Below are 21,873 nucleotides of genomic sequence, written 5' to 3' on the forward strand. Positions count from 1 at the left end.
AAACGCCAGAACAATATCAGAATTGGTTTTCCTTGTTTTTGTCTTTTTAAATCAATTTTGTGAAAGAAATTGAAGTGTTTTATAGTGAAACAAAATAAATTATTTGTCACTATCTCGGTTTTCTTGTGATTTCATTACGTGTACATGACTTTTTTTTTTTAACCGCGCAGTTAAACTACACCTCCCATACTGCACTTCGGCAGCCCCGGTAAAGCTAATGCCCATATTTGGTAAAACAGCATCACGTGGCTGATTTCGTGCGCCAATCAAATTATGTTCAGGAACGTTTCGGTTTTCAAAAGTGAGTTAACTGGCGTGGAGATGTTTACAGGGATAAACGCAGTAAATGGATAAATAATAAGCACATCATCTATTAAAACCTATTAGGACTTGAATGGATGGTAAAATGATTGGACCTGGGCCTTATAGGGCGACGAAATTGGTAAGAACAATTTTTGAAACTTTTTTTTTTAACGCTTCACGTGAGCTGATTTGGTGTCTCTTTAAACGGTTTGCTCAAATATATTACAATAATATAAGACAGAAAACACATATCAGTAGGCCTAATAGGCGAAAGTTGGTTTCTTTCATGCACTTTGGGCTATTTTGCATTCATGACTAACTTAGTGGTAAGAACCTCCTAAATGCACCTTTAAGTGTTTATTTTATTTAACTTGATCTATTTGCGTCTGTAGTTTTCAATTACAATACATACGTTTTCTCAAAATTAGCTTTTTCTACTGCACTTGCATACAGACTTTACAGTTTTATTGGTAACTTATCTATATTCTGAAGGTTTTATTCATTTATTTTTACATGTATAACACTTTATTCCAAAAGCATGGTGATTTTTGTTTTCTGGCTGTTGAATATTTTTATGATTTATGTAGCGATAAAAGGAGAGTTTTCAACAAAAACCTTAACGCTAATGTCACCAAAATGAAACAAGAATTTTTAATCTGGCTTTATCCACTGTTCAGATTTCTGTTTTGGAATGTATGCAAATTAGTGCGTATTTAATTAGATAATACCTCATTTGCATATTTAAACATAACATTTCAAAAAAATTCGATATCCTTAAAGGAATAGTTCACCCAAAAATGAAAATGATCCAATAATTTACTCCGCCTCAAGATATCCTAGGTGTATATGACTTTCTTCTTTCAGCCGAACACAATCAGAATCAGATATCCTGGCTCTTCCAAGCTTTATAATGGGAGTGAATGGGGATTTTGAAGCCCAAAAAAGCAAATCCATACATCATAAATGTAATCCATACGACTCCAGGGGGTTAATAAATGCCTTCTGAGGTGAAGCCATGCATGTGTGTAAGAAAAATATCCATATTTATAAACCATAATCACTGGGTAAGAACTAAGAGCATTTTTAATGTTATTGTTTAACGGCCAATAAGAAAATTTGGCCGATATTTTAAAGCGGATAAATAATGGGTTATTTCCTTCAGCTGAGACTCTTCAGATGCGCACTGTTCAACATGATGGTTTTGAATTGCTTGAAATATGATTGGAATCACTTCAAAATAGTTAAATACAGTTCAGTGCAACATGTGCAGCGCAAGTCTGTCATATCAGCTACATAAAATTATAATGAGAACATCATAATTGTGTGTTTGGGTCATGGCTGTGGTGAGACTTTTGTTTTTGTAATCAGGCTCTCAAAAATGATATAAAAATTTGGATTCAGATTTATCGGCCAATAATATCGGCTTTCAAACTGAAAGAATTATCGGTATCGGCCAAAATGTTCATATCAACTGCATCCCTAGTTGAATATGTGAATGTTTAATTAAGTCAAAGAATTTGAGATACCTGATTTATTTTGAGATTGAACGGGTTTGTTCAGTATTAATTTGATTTGTGCAGGTCTTAAAGTCTTACATTTAATTTTAAAAGCTCTGCAGAAACTCTGTAAATACTACAACATTGTTACAATGTAAATGCACCACCTCTCTCAACAAATGAGCAGTTAAAACAGCATTAATGCTGAAATGTCTCCTGTTTTCTCCAGTGGAACGAGACCATCAAGCTCTTCCGTGGTGGGATGCCAGTCAGACGTCACTGGGCTCATTTCAGGAGTTACGAACACAGTTTCACAGGAGCCGAGGCTGTCGACTTTCTCCATGATCTGCTCGGACAGAACCAGAACTTCGGGCCGGAGGTGACGCGCTACCAAACGCTCCAGTTACTGCGAAAATTCCTCAAAAATCACGTCATCGAGGACGTCAAAGGGCGGTTTGGGAAAGAGGACTTTGAGGACAACGGGCATCTTTACAGGTGATTTGAAATAATCTTTCATAAATTGCTTTATTTTGCGGTTTGTTAATGTGAAGCTGCTTTGAAACTGCTCTGTATTGAATAAAGCGCTATTAAAAATTTGTTTTGTTTTTAAATATACCAAGTTTGGTGTCGGTAAAGTCTCTTCTGCTCACCAAGGCTTCATTTATTTGATAAAAAATACAGTAAAAATAGTGAAATAGTTAAAATAATTGTTTTCTATGTGAATATATAGTAAAGTGTAATTTATTCCTGTGATCAAAGCTGTATTTTCAGCATCATTACTCCAGTCTTCAGTGTCACATGATCCTTCAGAAAACACTCTAATATGATGATTTGATGCTCAAGAAACATCTTACCGACCCCAAACTTTTGAACGGTAGTGTATGTTGCATTATAATTAAAAAAAAAAATTGGTATTGGTCCCTTAAACTATTGGCTTCAATGACCCCTATGTGTTATAACATGTTGAAGACCTTTCTCAAACACAATACATTTCCCTATTTAAAGGAGAACTCCGGTCAATTTTAACATTGAGCTCATTTTTTTGTAAATTTGGAGTGCTGTCAGTACAGAGAACAACGACAAAATCGGTGTTGCCTACACCGAGTTATCCTCTTTTTAAAATTTGCACCCTGTTGACTTCAATGGGGCAAGTTTTAAACCTGCTTTTAGCCTCTTTACATCCTTGATGTGTCATTACAAGTGCACAGGTCATGTGAGTGATTCCTTCAGAGTGAACACGGTGAATCTGACTGCAGTAGATGTGAAAGATATGAATAAAAATGATATTTATTTAGCCAGCGCTCATACCTGTATTTACATCCTGTTTTCGGTCAAAGTCCATAGTAATCGATTGTCGAGTTCACGCGCATTGGTTTAGTACCTATGATCACGCGCGTGAACTCGACAATCGACTACTTTGGACTTTGACCGAAAACAGGATGTAAATACAGGTATGTGCGCTGGCTGAATAAATATCATTTTTATTCATATCTTTCACATCTACTGCAGTCAGATTCACCGTGTTCACTCTGAAGGAATCACTCACATGACCTGGGCACTTGTAATGACACATCAAGTATATTAAGAGGCTAAAAGCAGGTTTTAAACTTGACCCATTGAAGTCAACAGGGTGCAAATTTTAAAAAGAGGATAACACGGTGTAGGCAACACCGATTTTTGTCGTTGTTCTCTGTATTGACAGCACTCCAAATTTACAAAAAAATGAGCTCAATGTTAAAATTGACCGGAGTTCTCCTTTAATTTCTTGAAGCCGGGTTAAATGAGCAAGCACTGTTACTGCATTCAGATATCAAATACTAACATTAAAGAATACATGAAAAGAACATCACACTGGTGACTTCTATAACAAAGTAAAATCTCCTGAGAAGTCATCAACTCATTTGATATTTAGAAGGAAAAATATTGATTAATACCTTGATTATAATCACTCATTACATATACATTGAAGCAGCAGTGGATTCCAATCCACCCCCTCCATCAATATAATGAATAATAAATGCTTTAAATTTGTCAGATTTCCTCCACAATCCCCTCTGAAGCCTGTTCCTGTGCGTCCACCTGTGAGAGATCACGGCTCAGTTCCCAGAATCCCACGCTGGGACGACTATGAGGAGATTCCAGTGCCGGAGAAGATCCCCATGAAGCCTCTTATGGTGAGAGAACATTTGCCTGTGGATGCTGTATCATCTGAAAAATGTATTCTTTCTGGTGCTATTTACAATGTTAAACCTCCTGATATTTAAAAAAATTCTTAAATATTTTTATTTTGATCTTAGAATTCCGAGTCGTGGAATAAGAGGCACAGCATCGCCATTGGTGAGGTTCCTGAATGCCGGTTAATCCGGAGGACAGAGTTAACCCCGAAACACGTGGACCAGATATGGAAGTCAATGACACTAACACAGTAAGCATCAGCCTGGTCACTTCATGTGTTTTTACTGAACGGATAGCTATCTGATTTTTTAAAGCAGTTCCATTTGCACATAAATGTGTCTCCACAAAACAAATATAAATCCGATCTTCAATTCCCGCCCGCGCTATATGCAAATTTACCAGAGTTCACATCAACGAAAGCAACAGACATGAGCTGCATTTTATTTATCGTCAGCTAATTTCAATATCAATGAGCGCAATAGGAGAGACAGTGGCATCAGCTCTGGTAAGATCATTTAGTCTCACTACTTTGGATGAAGATGATTGTTTTGAACATCTGTGACTTGTTCCTCCAGCGGGAGTTCTTCTCTATATCAGTGTCAGTGTTTCTGAACTCCTGAAACGCCTCCATTGTAGTCTCGAGTTTCTTCCGGGAACGAACGCGTCACAATATTCCTCATTTAAATAATTAATATGCAGAATAAAGGGGCGGGGCCTGGTTGAGTTAGTTAGTAGTGTGTTAAACTGGCGATTATGGTAAGGGGCGGGACATTTCCCAAACACACTCGAAACGCTCGACCAATCACAACACACTGATCCAGCCGACCAATCAGAGCACAGTGTGCTTTTCAGAAGGAGGGGCTTCATAGAGACAGGAAGTAAACAGAGCGTTACTGACAGACTGGGAAAAGAGGAGCTGCAACAATGGAGAATATGAGGAAAATAATCAACATTCAAGCAGGAAAACCTGTTCTAGTAGAGCCTGAAAACAACATCAAGACTTTGGGCTTGAAGGGGATCTATTATACCGTTTTTTTCAGAGTGTACTTCAGTTTTGATGCGATTGCTTTGCGTTTTTTTGTACATGCCGCAGCACCTCTTTTCACTCTCTGTCTGTTTTAGTTCCTATCTCTTTAAATCCCGCCTTTCCAAAAAGCCCAGTCTGTTGTGATTGGTCAACCACTTAGAGTGCGTGTCAGAAATATAAAGCCCTTTTTTTTTTTACCATAATTGGGTTTCAGTCAGTACCAGTCTGGGGGTAACACATTAAAAGTAAAGAAGGTATGCAATCAGATTACTTTTTTCAAGCAACGAGTAATGTGATGCATTACTTTTAAATTTATAACAATATCTGAGGTACTTTTTAAGTTAGAATATTACGCAAACCTGCTATAATTAAATGTTAAATTATACAAATTTCAGTTCAAACTAGATGGACATTTAGAGATACGGTATACAGTCATACCACTTATTACACAGCATTTCTCCACGTATATAATTATGGGGATAAGATATATTGATTTTAGATGAAACTGTTTTAAATTCGTTCCTGTTTGTATCTCATAATCCAATAGTCACAAAATGGCAGCATCTGCGTTTGTATGAAACAAGAGAGAGCGAGTCCACAATATTGGATGGCATAATTAAATAACTACACAAAATATTGATTCGACTGAGTTTTAATACTTTATTAGCTCACCAAATACAACACTTATTGTGACTGTATAGCGTATAGCGCTGCTGACTTCAGTGACCCGGATGAGCCTGCGTTATCTGTTATGAGCGGTTGTTATCTGGGAATAACTTAACCCTGGATGGCGCTATTGACCAATCAGAATCAAGTATTCCACAGAGCCATGTAATAATATCCAATACTGCAATGCATTACTTTTAAAAGTAACTTTCTCCTACAATGGTGCATACAAAGTTTTTTTTTTTTGCCCTCACAAAAAACATTATCTCCTCAACATATCCAAATCACTTCACCAACTGCTCTTTGAGTGCGAGCCGAAGCAGCCAATTAACAAAAAAACAAAGCAGCCGGGCATTATGCAGATGTGTAACAGTGACTTAGCTAAGTCAATGGCAGGACTACATACAGTATGAGACATGCCCTTATAGATAACTCTCTTTATCAGTTTACAGACTGTTTTGGGCCTCCAGTCTCTGGACGGGGTTCTAGATGCCAAACTTCTGAGCCCGAAGCACATCGTTCACAATGTATTTGGTGTTAATAAGCAGGGCATTGTGGTCCTGAAGAACAAAACAGGTGAGCATGGGTTATATTTTAACACATTAAATGTTCTTACAGCTAATTTCTGACAGACATCTTTCTCTGTTTTGTTTCTGGTCATTTTATCTGTAGAAGACGTGCCTCACTGGGTTTTATCTGCAATGAAATGCCTGGCAAACTGTGAGTGACTGATGTCCTGCTGTCATACCGATTCAACTCAATGACACTACAGTTCAATAAATAATCAAAAAAGCAATTATTTAACCAAGTGATATAGTTCATTAGCCTATATATAGGTTGGCAAGCTGCTTGTCATATTAATGTGGAATTAAATATGTCTGGATGCATTAGGGCTGCACGATTTGGGGAAAATGTCATATTGCGATATTTGAGGTCAATATTGCGATTGCGATTGCGATAATAAACAAATGGTTTCATGAGTCAACTTGCTTGGTTCTCAATCTCACACACAGATTAGTGATAATCTGCCTAAAGAAAAAAGTTTTTTAGTCAAGAGTAGTGAGTGTTTTTCTCTGTTCCCTTTGTTCTTTGATTAACTTTAGCGACAGATATAATTAGTGGCTACTGTGTACTGTCCCTTTAAGAGCAGCCGCTGCTGACAGAGACGCGGATCTCACACGCGCCTCATTCTCTCACGAGTCACAACTCTTCACGTTCATCATACTCTTATGTTATGAAGATACTCGACAAAAAGACATTTTGGCATAATTGTGTGTTATTGTTCGTTCAAGCTCGAAAGATAACTCTATTCTGGGCTGTTTTGTGCGCGCGCACGATATTAGCGCGAGTCTTTCTGTGTGTCACAGTCAGGACATTCACAGGCAGCGAGCTCTTTTTTGTCTTATCACACATGAATGGTTTAAAAGCATTTGCATGAATTAGAGCGGGATCATGTAACACTAGCCAAAGGATGCCAAAAATGAACAGATGCTGCGTTAATTGCGTTAACAGCACTAATTTGTTTATTTAATATAAAATTGCAGCATTTTGCGTCATATAATCGCGTAGGCTTGACATCGCGATTGCGATATGATTAATCGTGCAGCGCTAGTATGCATGTATTTTTACCACCCCTGCTTTATGATACTTTATATATCTCTGAATTGGCTTCATCTTCAGGGCCCAATGGCAGTGACGCCCGGCAGCCCATGTATCCAGGGTTCGAGAGAGACGTCTTCAGGACAGTTGCGGAACATTTTCAGAGACTGAAAGAACCACTTTTGACCTTCCATCTGTATGAAATATTTGTCAGTGTTTTGGGTGAGTGATGCACAAGCTTTGATCAGTGCCATTTAATCAGCCGCTACAGAGAAGAGACTTCTTTCAAATCTTGCCGTATTTTAAACGGTAGTGTGTGAAGTACTGAGATACAAGTTTATAGTTCTGATATAAACACTGATGTCTACTGAAGCGTCAAAGTAGTGCAAATCACCTTTTGGAAGTAACTTGCCGCTTCAAATAACGATTATCTCAATTTCATCGTTACACCAGTAGGTGGCGGCAAGTGACTGTTAAAAAATGTATTTGTCATTGAATCGTTCATTCAAGAGATTCGTTCAGAAACGCTGATTCACTTGTTTCGTTACTGGATGAAGTATGAGTGAGTCATTGAATCATTCATTTAACACAATTTAAAAATAAAATAATTCATTCAAAAGGAAAAAATTTTAAATAGACCACAGCAAATAACATTTTATCAGAACCTCTATTAATTTACATGTTATTTTGTTTAGTTGTCTATTCAAGATTGTGTGATATATATATATATATATATATATATATATATATATATATATATATATATATATATATGGGTCATTGACGAATAAGGTTTTAAAAGTGTAAAAAAATAGAATGGAGATATAACTATAAACCATTTTTTTAGTTTACATAGGTGTTAACAATAAGATTTTGTGATTTGTACAATCAATTAACACTGTTTTTTGTCATTTTTTACAAGATGGAAAAAATGTCACCAAAAAAGTCATTTGGTTTAACCACTGATTTGAAAGTTAAAAACTGATTTGACATTGATGTTGAGATAGTATATAGTGTGTACCACAGAAGAAATATTAAAACAAATTATCACTGATCTCATAAATGTAATCATTTATTGGACTACTCTAAACACTCCAACATATTCAAGTAAAACATTGCACAGGGAAAGGAGAAAAGGGGAAATGTAAAAAAAGGAGCCTTATCTGCTTTATATTTGTATAATTGTAGTTCCTTTAGTTATTAAAAACAATATTATTCAATTTAAATATTTACTATATCGGTTTTACCGAATGACCTTTTGACACTTCAAAATCTTTAAAATACCTTTATATGTAGTAAAATATAATTAAAACCTTTTGGATTCAGTAAAATAGATCAAGTTGTACTACCTTACATACTTTGGATGTTATATATTTGTTTTTTTATTATTATTAAGACCTTTGGACAAAAAAAATGACCCGTCACGTCATTGACCCATATACACTACCGGTCAAAAGTTTTAGATCACATGCTGGCTCCCCAATAAAACATTACAACAGCGATAATCAAAAGAATGTGAACAAAAGGGCCACTCTTTGTAAACTTTGTTTAATGCGAGTGCCGTTTGCTTGAACGTGACCAGTCATTTACACTGTCATCACCCGAGTGTTGATAGCGCGCGAGCACAGGCGAGACCTGAACTGCACACACTGCTATCTGTGTTTAAAGTAAACTCATTTAAGCCCTGCCAATTTAAACATTCAAGAGCAACTGAGCAAGAAAGAGAATGAGAAAGAGAACTTGCATGCGCTGTGAGAAGAGTTGTGTGTGTGTGTGTGTGTGTGTGTGTGTGTATGTGTGTGTGTGTGTGTGTGTGTGTGTGCACTCATCCGAAGGACGCACACATCTCAGACAGTGTGCAAATATTGAGTTCTCTTTCAAGTCTTGCACTTGAACGGACAAATTCACACACAAATTATGTCTTGATAAGTTTCCTAGCAGACACAGTCTGTTATGCCTTAAGTGAACTTATACGGTTGAGAAATACAACGCATATGTGACAGTATCAGTATTTTGGATTTGTGCATTATGTCTTAAAGGGAACACAACCTAATATTCCTGCTGTCTGTGTTTTTAATGGTAATCAAACAAAATACAAGGAAATCCCTTGCGGCTCCTAAATAGCTTTTGTAACTTTGGTAAGGAATAATTTTTAATTTATAAAGTAAACAGTTTATAAAGAAAACTGTTTATTTTATTTGTATCTTTGCTCTATTGTATTTATTTGTGCTGTTGCTTGTAGTAAGATTATTTGTTCTTATTTTCTTTACTTTTATTTGACAGTAATCCCTTTTTCCCTGAACGTAGCACTTACCGAACCGTACCGAAACCGTGAACCTAAAACCGTCATACAAACTGAACCGGGAGCAACTTGAACTGTTACACCCCTAATACATAGACTATTATAATTATTTTTACATTTTAGAAAAAAACTAATTTTTAAAGGGGTCATCGGATGCCCATTTTCCACAAGTTGGAATGGTTCTTTAGGGTCTTCATGTAAAGTTTGTCATTTTTAAGGTTAAAATGGTTAAAATTCCTCAGTGGTTGTGTAAAACGACACACTTACCTCCTCAAAAACAGCTCTGTTCACAGCGACCCGTTTCGGTGCATGTCTCTTTAAATGATAATGAGCTGTGGCAGAAATATGCTAAATCGGGAAATATGCTAATACGGGACAGTCCATCAGTGGTCGTGGGCGGAGCATGAGCAATATGACATCATATTGCTCAGAAAATCCAAACGGCTTGATTATTGAGAGTGTTTAGGCTTTTTGAGGATAAAAAAAAGGAGTGAATGGATTTTTTTCATTGTATGGTGGTTGTGTCCACACACTGCAAAGACACACTTATATGCAAACACCATATAAAAGTGAATTTTGCATCCGATGACACCTTTAAAATAATATTTAAATGTTATTGTTAATGTAAGGATTCACATCCACTAGGCTCTGAATGAGTATAAATGATTATTAGGGTGGTCCTTATTTTTAAAGTCTCCAATTGTCATGCTCTTAACCCTTCAAATTGTTCCTTAATATAAGAAAATACAGCATGCCAATTTTTATGGCAGTAACATAATAATTACTGGTAGCTCAATAGCTTTAAACTTTCTGAGATTTTGATGATTTTCGTAAAAACAGATCATTTGATTTGGTATTGTACCTGGCTAGTAAAATTAAAAAAAAATCTCCATAAAAGCATCTAATGCACCATATATTCCTAAATATGTATTTTAGATACATATCTCAGTTTACTTATTGTAGAAACTAAATCGAAATTAATCCATCCATGACCCGGTTTAGCAGATTTACCTTTCCTGGTGGAATCAATACATATTTCTATTGATGATCACCTTGGTTATTGTTTGGGTTTAGAGCACATTTCTTGGTTTAAAAAATGACATTACGTTCCTTGAAATTGACCCGGAACTTTGGCCGAATCGAGCAGATTATCAGGAGGCACAGGCAACCATGCAATGAAAGTAGTCAATGATCCCGCCGAGAGAGGAGTGGCTCTGATTCAAGAATACAGTGGCTATCTCACACACTCTGAAGAACAACTGCAGTTTCTCCTTCATGTGGTGGAAGATCACCGGCGGATCTATCCAGACACTGGCTGCTGAGCATCAGAAATGAGGGACTGTTGAAAACTTTGTGCTTTTTTGAGATTGTTGTCATTGTTGTCATGTCAGTGTTGCTCTGATTTCAATAAAATGTAGTTCATTTGCAGCAACTTTTAATATTACTTGCATATCACAATAACGCCGCACAGCTTAACATAGGCAATCTTCCACATGATTGAGCTACCTCTAAATATCATTTTTTTTGTCAACATTTTTGCATATTTCTAATTTTGAAGTTAAAAGGAACAGTTTAAAAGGTTAAGACACTAACATTTTGCGCACAAAAAAAATTGGACTTATTAAGGACCACCCTAGTGATTATTCGTGTGTCCTCCGCCAGGTCTTCTGCAGAGGCAGTCGGTTGCGGTTGAGGCGTTGCAGGTCTGCTGTCTCCTGTTGCCTCCGGCCAACCGTCGTAAACTACAGCTGTTGATGCGTCTGATGGCTAAAGTCTGCGCCAACCCCTCACTGCCCCCTCTGAACGACACCATAGGAGCACGGACTCTGGTAACTCACTCACATAGATGCTCTGTATAGATGATTATTATTTGCCAACCCAGTATGCAATAGCCGTCATTTCACCATCTAGGTTAACTATAGACCCGATATTGTCTGGCTATGATTGACACACTTCTAGCCAAAATAACTTTAAATTTGGTTGCACGTAGGGTTGCAAAATTCTGGGAATTTTCAAAGATGGAAACTTTCCATGGGAATTAATGGGAATTTAAGGGAATTAACAGGAATTTATGGGAATAAACGGGAATAAACTGGGAATTTTCAAAGTTGAAGGTTGGATATTCATAGGGAACTTAAATATAGTTTAAGTTTAAAGAGGAAGTTTTAGAGGAAAGTATATTTTAGCATAATCTTGACTAAAACAAACAGATGCCATTCAAATACACTTGAATATCCATGCCATTCCTCAATCCCATGCACATAGCACACTGCTTACTGCATGGCTATTGAGACCACACCCCCTACTGGCACTGTGCACTATTGAGACCACACCCCCTACTGGCACTGTGCACGCCTCCATCACATGTACAGAAGCCCAAAGCACAAGACTATTGAAGGCACACATTTGAGCCTGTGGACTAAACAAAGTGAAGTAAGTTTTGATGATATTATGGGGAAATATATTTATTAAATGTTTAAATTGCAAATATCACATACAAATGTATTCATCTAGTAGATAGCAAGCTGATAAGTTAGATGCTAAATAAGCTAGCATAACTTTATTTACCACATAAGTAGGGCTGGGCAGTATGATGGTATATATCGTTACCGCGGAAGAAAATGTCCAGCGTAACAGATTTTTTTATTCCGTGTATACCGCGACATGTAAATAAGTAGGCGTGGTTAACTCGCATGCAGCGTGCGTGAGACTGAGACACTGATATTTGTCAAAGAAACATGAAGAATGACCAAGAGGATCCACAAAAGGAATTACGTTTTCAAAATTAACGTGATATTTTCGGGGGGGGAAGGCGCAGAAGTCAACTAGAGCAGTGCAGCACACTGAAAGTTTAGAGAGACGCACATGCTCGCAACGGGGCTTACTTGACAACTAGTTCATATATCAATATTCTAACGAATAGAAATAACCTTAAATAATGTATCTATCCGTCTCTTATGTGTACAGTTACTTTCAGAGTGGACGCGCAAGCGGTTGCCGTGGTAATGAATATTTCCAAAATTCCCCAGCTTAACTTCCCATGGAAATTTACAGAAAATTTTCTGCTCCTTTGCAACCCTAGTTGCACGTCATTTTTGCCGAAATAACTTGCGAGATGTGTGATATTCCATCATGTAAGCAAAGTAAACAGTGATTACAAGGTGTTCGGTTTCATTTCATTTCTTCATCTAATTGATGATTAGTCTATTCTTGGGCGATGGTTTAGACGTCTACTAAATTTTCACTGACAGCCCAAATTTTGCCTTGTTTTAGCCTAGACGTCAGGACTGTGTTTGAAATGCAGAATTGCTTGCTGGGAAATAGCTGATAATCCTTAACCATCATAGTTAATTTATAATTCAGCTCAGCGTTCAGTAGATTGGAGAGCATCTTTCACACGATCTGTCTCTTGTGGGCGCTGACGCTCCCGTACAGATGGTCCAGACCTTCTCGAGGTGCATTCTGGGATCTGCGGATGAGGTGGACTTGGATGAGCTGTTGGCCACAAAACTGGTCACGTTTATGATTGATAACCATGACAGTGTGCTGAAGGTGCCGTCCAACCTGCGGAAATCTGTCGAGGAGCATCTGTCCCACCTCAGAAGAGCTCAGGTCAGCGGCCCACATCATTCATTACATGCTTGATCACTGACTGAAAATATGAAACGGCATATTTAATAACTCCTTTAGTGTATTTCTGAGAGAAACTAAATAATAAGTGGGAGCTAATCAGTGTTGGGTAAGTTACTACTAATTATATCTTCAACAGTTGCAATTAGTTGCTCTCTATTGCATTACTTATTCCTAATTACTTTCTAAATCCCACATAAACCTCGAGCAGCTGAACTATACACGGATAGACAAGAAACTGCTCTTTTAATTCAATCAAATAAATAATATAAAATTGCATAAATTATTCTTGAACTGACCAAAGTTTTTAAAGGGAGAAGGTTACATTAACCCTTTAGAACCTGAAGCTAAAATAGGTGTTTTTCACATATTTTTATTTTTTGACTGTAAAGTTCTAAAACAATGTGCTATCTTCATGTGCAAGGTGTCATCTTTTTCAGAAGAAAAATGGCTTTCAACAAATTACAGTTATTGACCATTACTGTGTGTGGTGAGTTTGTAAATAGAATTTAAATAGACAAAAAAAAACAAGAGTAAATTTACTGATTTTTATTTAGAAAAAAAACAGAACAATCACAAACGAACACTTTAAAGTCTTTTTTGTGACATTGGGATGCACAGTTTTCATTTAGGACACTTTTTTTCATACACACACACACACACATACACAAATGCATGCATACATGTGCACACACACACATGCACACACCACATGCTAAGATACGTGAAAGAGTAACGGCCATCCGCCTCCCAAGTTTCATTAAAAATCATCCCAATCCCCTCTTCTGCTGTCTAACACTTATTTCGCCATGCATTTGTTCGTTTCTTTTATTATTTTATGCAATCCAAAACCCTCTAACCTGCCGCGCTTCGTATCTCTCTGTTCAAATCCTTCCTTCCCGCTCTTCTGTCATTTGCAGATGGAAAGCATGAAATGACCGTAATACGCTGTATATTGCTGAAAAGCGCATGTTTTCTACTCTCAGGGGCACTTTGAATGGTTTTGATAGTGCAAACAGTTGAAGAGTTACGGTAAAATGAAGACAGCTTGCTGGTTTGTGTCGGCGACGACACAGCCGGTTTAGAAGGGTTAAAACATACATTTTAACATTAGATGTTAAAGGGTTTTATATAGAATTGTTCTATAGTTTATACAATATTTAATGCAATTACATCAGAAGTGTAATCAGAAAAATTAAGAGACTTCCTTTCTTTACTTTTTCTTGGGAAAGTAATTAAATTACTGTAATTAATTACTTAGTAATGCATTACACCAACACTGGAATTAATGTAATAATTATTTTAGATATATTTTATTAATTAAGATTTAATTGGATTGTGTAAAGTAGACACAATGTGTAAAGTGATATTATTGTTTTGATATTATTCTTGCCTGCCCACAAAGCCTTGCTTATATCTATGGAAGCTTGTTTCCGCCACAAAATAAAACATTTTAAAAGATAATTGCGACTTTTTATCTCACAATTGCGAGTTTACATCTCGCAATTCTGACTTTATTTCTCAGAATTGCGAGATATAAAGTCAGAATTGCGTGAAATAGTCGCAATTGCGAGATATAAAGTCAGAATTGCGAGATATAAAGTCAGAATTGCGAGATATAAACTCGCAATTGCGTGTTATAAAGTCAGAATTGCGAGATATAAAGTCAGAATTGCGAGATATAAAGTCAGAATTGAGTGATATAAAGTCAGAATTGCGAGATATAAAGTCAGAATTGTGTGATATAAAGTCAGAATTGCGAGATATAAACTCACAATTGTGAGATATAAAGTCCAATTCTAAGGAAAAAAAAACACTTTTTACCTCAGAATAGTTTGTATCTCACAATTGCGAATTTATTTCTCAGAATTGCGACTTTATTTCTCACAATTCTGACTTTATTATAATTCCGCAATTATTATTATTTATTTATTATTCAGTGGCGGAAACAAGCTTCCATATTTATCAGAGCAGAGTTGCTAAAAAAAAGTGCACAGTCACACATTACTGTTTCATTTGTTAACATTAATAAACTACATTAGTCAACATGAGCTAACAATGAACAATACTTCTACAGCATTTATTAATCTTAGTCAATTTTCACATTTACTAATAGATTTTAAAAGTCAAAACAAGTTGTCTAACATTAGTTAATGCACTGTGAACTAACATAAACTGTATTTTTAGTAATGAATATTAACAAAGGTTAATAAATGCTGTAAAACATATTGCTCATAGTTTGTCCCTGTTAACTTATGCACTAATGTTGACAAATTATTGTAAAGTGTTACCAAAAAGGTATTAAAGTAAGAATTGTAAGTCAATTTTGTGTAGGGCTTATTTCTCCACTCAATATATGGAAATATGAATTATGTTGAGAAGCTTTTGTGTAATAAAGTGAATGAGTCTTTCTGATCACATGCTTTGGTTTGTTCCAGATAAAGTACGCGGGTGCGGACACAGACTCTTCGGTGGCATCTCCGCCACACTCGTTCTGTCGTCAGATCAGCAGAGAGGAGTTCGAGCACCAGAGGGTTTCAGCGTCTCAGGGCGCCATCGTGGAGCTGCTGGAGAGCATCATACAAGACAAGAACATGTCCATTAAAGACAAGAAGAAGAAGCTCAAGCAGGTCAGAAAGGATTCTTTTGACATCCGTTCGGTGATAAAGGAATATCTGTGGTAATGCACTGCAAAAATTGCCGAATGTATTTACAGTAATAGATTCAAAGGTGTTCTATCATGCTTTTTTACATGTTCACAAAGAATATGAGTTATTGTCTATATCAGTGTCACTGTCGCCTCCATTGTAGTCTCGAGTTTCTTCCGGGAACGAACACGTCACAATATTCCTCATTTAAATAATTAATGCGCAGAATAAAGGGGCGGGGCCTGGTTGAGTTAGTTAGTAGTGTGTTAAACTGGTGGTTATGATAAGGGGCGGGACATTTCACAAACACACTCGAAGCGCTCGACCAATCACAACACACTGATCCAGCCGACCAATCAGAGCACAGTGTGCTTTTCAGAAGGAGGGGCTTCATAGAGACAGGAAGTAAACAGAGCGTTACTGACAGACTGGGAAGAGAGGAGCTGCAACAATGGAGAATATGGGAAAATAATCAACATTCAAGTAGGAAAACCTGTTCTAGTAGAGCCTGAAAACATCAAGACTTTGGGCTTGAAGGGGATCTATTATACAGTTTATTTCTTTGTGTACTTCAGTTGTGATGCGACTGCTTTGCGTATGCACACAGCCAAATGCACATCCTTTAAAAGTATAGAGTGCATTAGTGCCAAAACACGTTTTCAGCGCCGTTGGTTCTGGAAGTATTTTTCCTCATTCATTTTTCACATAGGGATTCAAGGGAATCTTGGGCTAAAGCATTAATAAGCCATGAAGCAAATCAACTAGATACGGGGTGCATAACAACATTACAAACATTTATTTGAACCAAAAATGTATTTAAGTTGGGCATAAAGATAAAGGTTCAAGACTGTACTGAACAGCTTTAGTGAGTGAAAGAACAATCCCATGAAGCTTTGCAAACAAAAAAATGGAGAAAGATAAAAGTATTCATTTAAAGTTGTTGATATCAAGCATGAATGTTTGTTGTGTGAATGTAATCCAGACGTCCTACATTCATCATGCTGTCATTATCACGTGACCTTCCAGCATCAGTTGCGTCGCTTCACTGCCATCCATATATCCTCTCCCGTGGCCTCATGGGATAGTAAAGTCTCAATCGCATGCACACTTCAGAACCGGAAGAAGTAGGTCATCCAGATACTCTTTACCTGCTCCTTTATGAGTACTGTGAATTCAGACATACTACTTTTGTCACTTACTGTTTTTCGCCTACTATAGAGTAGGGACGTATGCGAGTATGATGCAGTGCATCATGGGAGTGGGTGGATTTGATTGGTATAATGTAGTTTTTCACTACGGGTTCTGCTGTTAAACAAGATCATTTAAAAAAAGTTTAAATAGTGCTTCAACAAAAGCATATACCATCGATGAACAACCTCAGTTATCATTCAAAATCAATTTCTCTATGGAGAAAATGATTGGAGTGCTATGCATACGTGTAAAAACCCAAGTATACTTTCTAATGTCTTTCTTTTGCTTGAATTGTTCTACCCTGAATATTTCTGTTCTGTTGTTCCACAAGGCTAATCCGTTCGGTAACTCGACTATACAGTATTTTATGGAAGCTTGATTCCGCCACAAAAAAAAAAATTTAAATGATAATTGCGACTTTTTATCTCACAATTGTGAGTTTATATCTCACAATTCTGAGAAAATATGTCAGAATTGCGAGATATAAACTCGCAATTGCGTGTTATAAAGTCAGAATTGCGTGAAATAGTCACAATTGTGTTAGAAAGTCAGAATTCTGACTTTTTTTCTCGCAATTGCGACTTTATATCTCGCAATTCTGACTTTATATCTCGCAATTCTGACTTTATATCTCGCAATTCTGACTTTATATCACGCAATTCTGACTTTATATCACGCAATTCTGACTTTATATCACGCAATTGCGACTTTATATCTCGTAATTCTGACTTTATATCTCGCAATTCTGACTTTATATCACGCAATTGCGACTTTATATCTCGTAATTCTGACTTTATATCTCGCAATTCTGACTTTATATCACGCAATTCTGACTTTATATCACGCAATTGCGAGTTTATATCTCGCAATTCTGACTTTATATCTCGCAATTCTGACTTTATATCTCGCAATTCTGACTTTATATCTCGCAATTCTGACTTTATATCTCGCAATTCTGACTTTATATCTCGTAATTCTGACTTTATATCTCACAATTCTGACTTTATATCTCGTAATTCTGACTTTATATCTCGCAATTCTGACTTTATATCTCGCAATTCTGACTTTATATCACACAATTGCAACTTTATATCACGCAATTCTGACTTTATCTCTCACGATTCTGACTTTATTTCACGCAATTCTGACTTTATATCTCGCAATTCTGACTTTATATCTCACAATTCTGACTTTATATCTCGCAATTCTGACTTTATATCTCGCAATTCTGACTTTATATCTCAAAATTCTGAGAAATAAAGTCAGAATTGCGAGATGTAAACTCGCAATTGTGAGATAAAAAGTCGCAATTATCTCTTAAAATGTTTTATTCTGTGGCGGAAACAAGCTTCCATAGTATTTCATATCTTCATGTGGGGAAACTGTGAAATCTGAGATGCACTGTTTATTTTCCCCATGTGATTGCTGTCAGTTCCAGAGATCTCATCCTGACATCTACCGAAGACGCTTTCCCACCGCTGAAAGTGAGGCGGTGCTTTTCCCAGAGAGACCGCAGAGACTCAAACCTCAGCTGATGTTCCTGACGCTGAAGAAACCCTTCCAGCCCTTCCAGAGGAGCTGGAGCTTTCGGGCCTGAGTCTCGTGTGTTTCTGTCGAGGAGAGATGTTACTGAACGTCACAGGTGGTGCTATGACATCCTAAATCCACATAACACCACGCTCACCTCGTCAGCGATCAGCTGACTGGACTGTTGGATTGATGAAAGTATGATGCTGTGCATTAGAGCCCTTTAACGCAAGACACTACTGGCAAAACCAGCTCAAGTTGGAGATTTTGCTAGTGGACTAGTGGAAATAAAACATCCAAAATACACATTTAAGTGTTTATTACACTCAATCTCTTTGCGTCTGTAGATTTCAATTACAATACATGTTTTCTGAAAATGAGGTCCACAGAAATCTCTACTTCAGTCACTGGAGGGTTTTTTCATATATCACTCATCTGATATATAGTTAACATTTTATTTCTAAACAAAAAAAAAGGTCAAAAATAGTTTTCTGTTTGTTAACAGTATATGCTGATTTATAAAGAGTGATAAAAAGTAAAAACCTTTAATATGAGACAAGAATTCTGAACCTGCTTTATCCAGTGTTTAGATGTCTGTTTTTGTATGCAAATTAGTCCATAATTATGTAATTAGATCATGCCTCGTTTGCATATTTAAACATAACATTCCAGAAAATATGTAATACAGAACAATTGTCCTAATGTATTGTGATTAACTGGGAAGTATGATATCTATTAACTGGGAAGTATGATATCTAGTTATTTCCCCCCTACTCGCCTGTAGTGTCTTGCTTTAAGAATGGGCCAGAAAATAATAACAATAATAATAATAATAAAGATTTATGGTCACACTTTAGGGTCCAATTCTCACCTCAACTATGACTTTTGCCTCAATAACCTCCTAATTACTGCTTATTAATAGTTAGTAAGGTAGTTGTTAAGTTTAATTGGGTGATTAAGGGATGTAGAATATGATCATGCAGAATAAGGCATTAATATGTGCTTTATAAGAACTAATAAACAGCCAATATCCTAGTGATATGCATGCTAATAAGCAACTAGTTAATAGTGAGAACTGGACCCTTAACTAAAGTGTTAGCAGATTTATCTATAAAAGAGCACGTTATTATCACCAGAAACACGGCAACTGTAGTGCTTGTTGTTTTTATTCGTTTGATGTAAATAATCTGTAACATTTACAATTAGTTGCGTTCTATTTTTACGGCGCTGTAATTAGTTTAGCTTTACCTCCAGCTGCAGGTGTTGTGGACCAGCTGTTCAGTTCTCAGTTCTGCTTAATCATGTTGTCAATGATAATCAGTCAGTCTGAGGAGATCTGTGCTGGTCACCAGAAGACTCTCAGTGTCACTAAAACTACTGATGCAGGCTTTATTTGTATACGTCTTCTCTGTTCTCTGTAGTGTTTTCCCCGTGATACTCTAGTTATTTTGTGTTTATTTGCTTGTAAAGTAGTTCTAGTTTGTAAAGTGTCAGTCATGTTTGTGAACACATCACATAACACTAAAGAAACCTTCACATTGTATCACTTGATTATTTATAACTGATTGTGATCGACTCACCGTACTGTAAGTATATCGTTCAAAACACACCATTTAAGGCTTCCCTGATATTTACTGTAAACTGGATTAAACCAGGCAGCTTTTACATGTCTTTATGTGTTTCTAAAATAATGGATTGCAAACTTGAAGTATTGAATCTATTTCGGTGTTTCTTACAATAACACTGTTTTCAAAGTTCAAAGTGTTTTGATTCTGTGCAAATTCTGGAGTTATTGTTACTGATGTGGACGTCTGCACTGTGATCACAAATATTGATCAGAAAATAAATAAATCTCTATAATTATATGATGTTATTCTTGCACATTTTATTTCAGCATGTTGATAATATTGCAAGCTGACAGACATGCTGAACATCATCCTATATGGCACGACTAATGTATTCAATGCAACACTGAAAGGCAGATGAAGGGAAACACACAGGTTATATTTTGAGGAATCATTTTGTCATGATGTCTAATGTACACCTCAATTTCTTTGAGACTTTTAACATACATTTACTTTTTTTGATCCTCTTTTGTTGGAGGTTGTAAACTGTATTTGTTTACCTTAAATTATATGTTTATCTCTGTAAAGCTGCTTTGAAACAATCTACATTGTTAAAAGCGCTATATAAATGAAGATGACTTAACTTGACTTGACTCCTGAAGCGTACTTCAGCTCTCTTCCTCAAGAGGTCAGCAGAAGTGCACTAATATTCATCTCTTAGAAAACTGGCAAAAACACCTCAGAACGCCTGCTGTATTTCACCTGCCATGATGGAAATAGAAAAATACAATGTTTAATAATAATAAATTAAAAATATTTATTTGTTTTCCCTTTCAGTGGTGTTTTTATTATTGGATTACCTTCTAATCATTCTCTCTCACTCTCTCTCTCTATGTGTGTGTGTATATATATATATATATATGTATACACACACACACACACGTAAACCTTTCAGAAGGTCATTGTAATGACATTTTCAACATCGTTGACTCTTTTGTGCACAACGGCATTATGATCTCATATAAACACATGAAGCTGCAGCTTCTCCCTGAAACAGATTGATGTTTGTAGACACATCTCAAACACTCTCATATCCTTCTTCACAGAAGACAAGAAAATGAAATCCTAATAGCTTATTTCTTCATGCTGCGCACATGCACATGTAATTATGGCCTGAAATGCAGTCAGAAACATAATGCCTACTAAATCCACATGGTTCTAATTGTGTCTAACAGGAGATGCAATTTAGCTACAAATAAATCGAATGAAACCGGTGGTAATTATACTCACGTATGAACGTAATTACACATGCAATTTCACAACAATATATTTTTTTTCCCTTCACAAGCCTGTCGCCTGACATAAACATGCATGCATGCTGTGAATTGGATGTGTCAGAGTTGAAACAGCCCTTGATCCTGCAGAAATGTCCCAGCTGGCCTTGGGCTCCCCTGGTTGATTCCAGGTAATCAAATGCTGCCGGCATGCAGGTTTCCGCATTAATTACATCTCTTTAAGCGGCCTGTTCAAAGGCAGTGAATCATCCGGCAAGTTGAAGAGAGAGTTTTTGAAGGTCACTTTCTTTTTTAGCTGGTGATCAATATCTGAAGCCTCTGGGCTCCATCCAGTTTCAGCTCAGCCGGAGACAAGAGAGAGATGTTGGCTTCTGAAAGAGTTTAAATATAGCATAGCATGAGAATACAGCGCAGGAGCTCAGAAGAAACAGTTCGCTATCTCTGAAACA

General features: G+C 36.6%; 1 protein-coding gene across 3 annotated transcripts; it reads left to right on the forward strand.

Moving 5' to 3' along the window:
* Positions 1–290: 290 nt before the first annotated feature.
* LOC307152905 (DEP domain-containing protein 1B-like) lies at positions 291–20,426 on the forward strand. 3 transcript variants are annotated; one of them, XM_079861900.1, is made up of 11 exons: positions 291–442; positions 2,029–2,294; positions 3,835–3,973; positions 4,097–4,224; positions 6,113–6,243; positions 6,340–6,387; positions 7,348–7,488; positions 11,231–11,397; positions 13,004–13,180; positions 15,637–15,828; positions 18,470–20,426. In XM_079861900.1, exons 1-11 carry the CDS (start codon positions 395–397, stop codon positions 18,632–18,634), a joined length of 1,602 nt encoding a protein of 533 aa, XP_079718026.1. In that variant the 5' UTR covers positions 291–394; the 3' UTR covers positions 18,635–20,426. The 3 variants fall into 3 exon arrangements, with proteins under 3 accessions (XP_079718026.1, XP_079718028.1, XP_079718027.1); XM_079861902.1 differs by lacking the exon at positions 18,470–20,426 and adding an exon at positions 16,829–16,916 and having other exon boundaries at positions 314–442; XM_079861901.1 differs by lacking the exon at positions 6,340–6,387 and having other exon boundaries at positions 314–442; positions 18,470–18,721.
* The last annotated feature ends 1,447 nt before the right edge of the window (positions 20,427–21,873 follow it).

This window comes from Squalius cephalus (genome assembly GCF_949319135.1).
Source record: "Squalius cephalus genome assembly, chromosome: 24".
Taxonomy (NCBI): Eukaryota; Metazoa; Chordata; class Actinopteri; order Cypriniformes; family Leuciscidae; genus Squalius; species Squalius cephalus.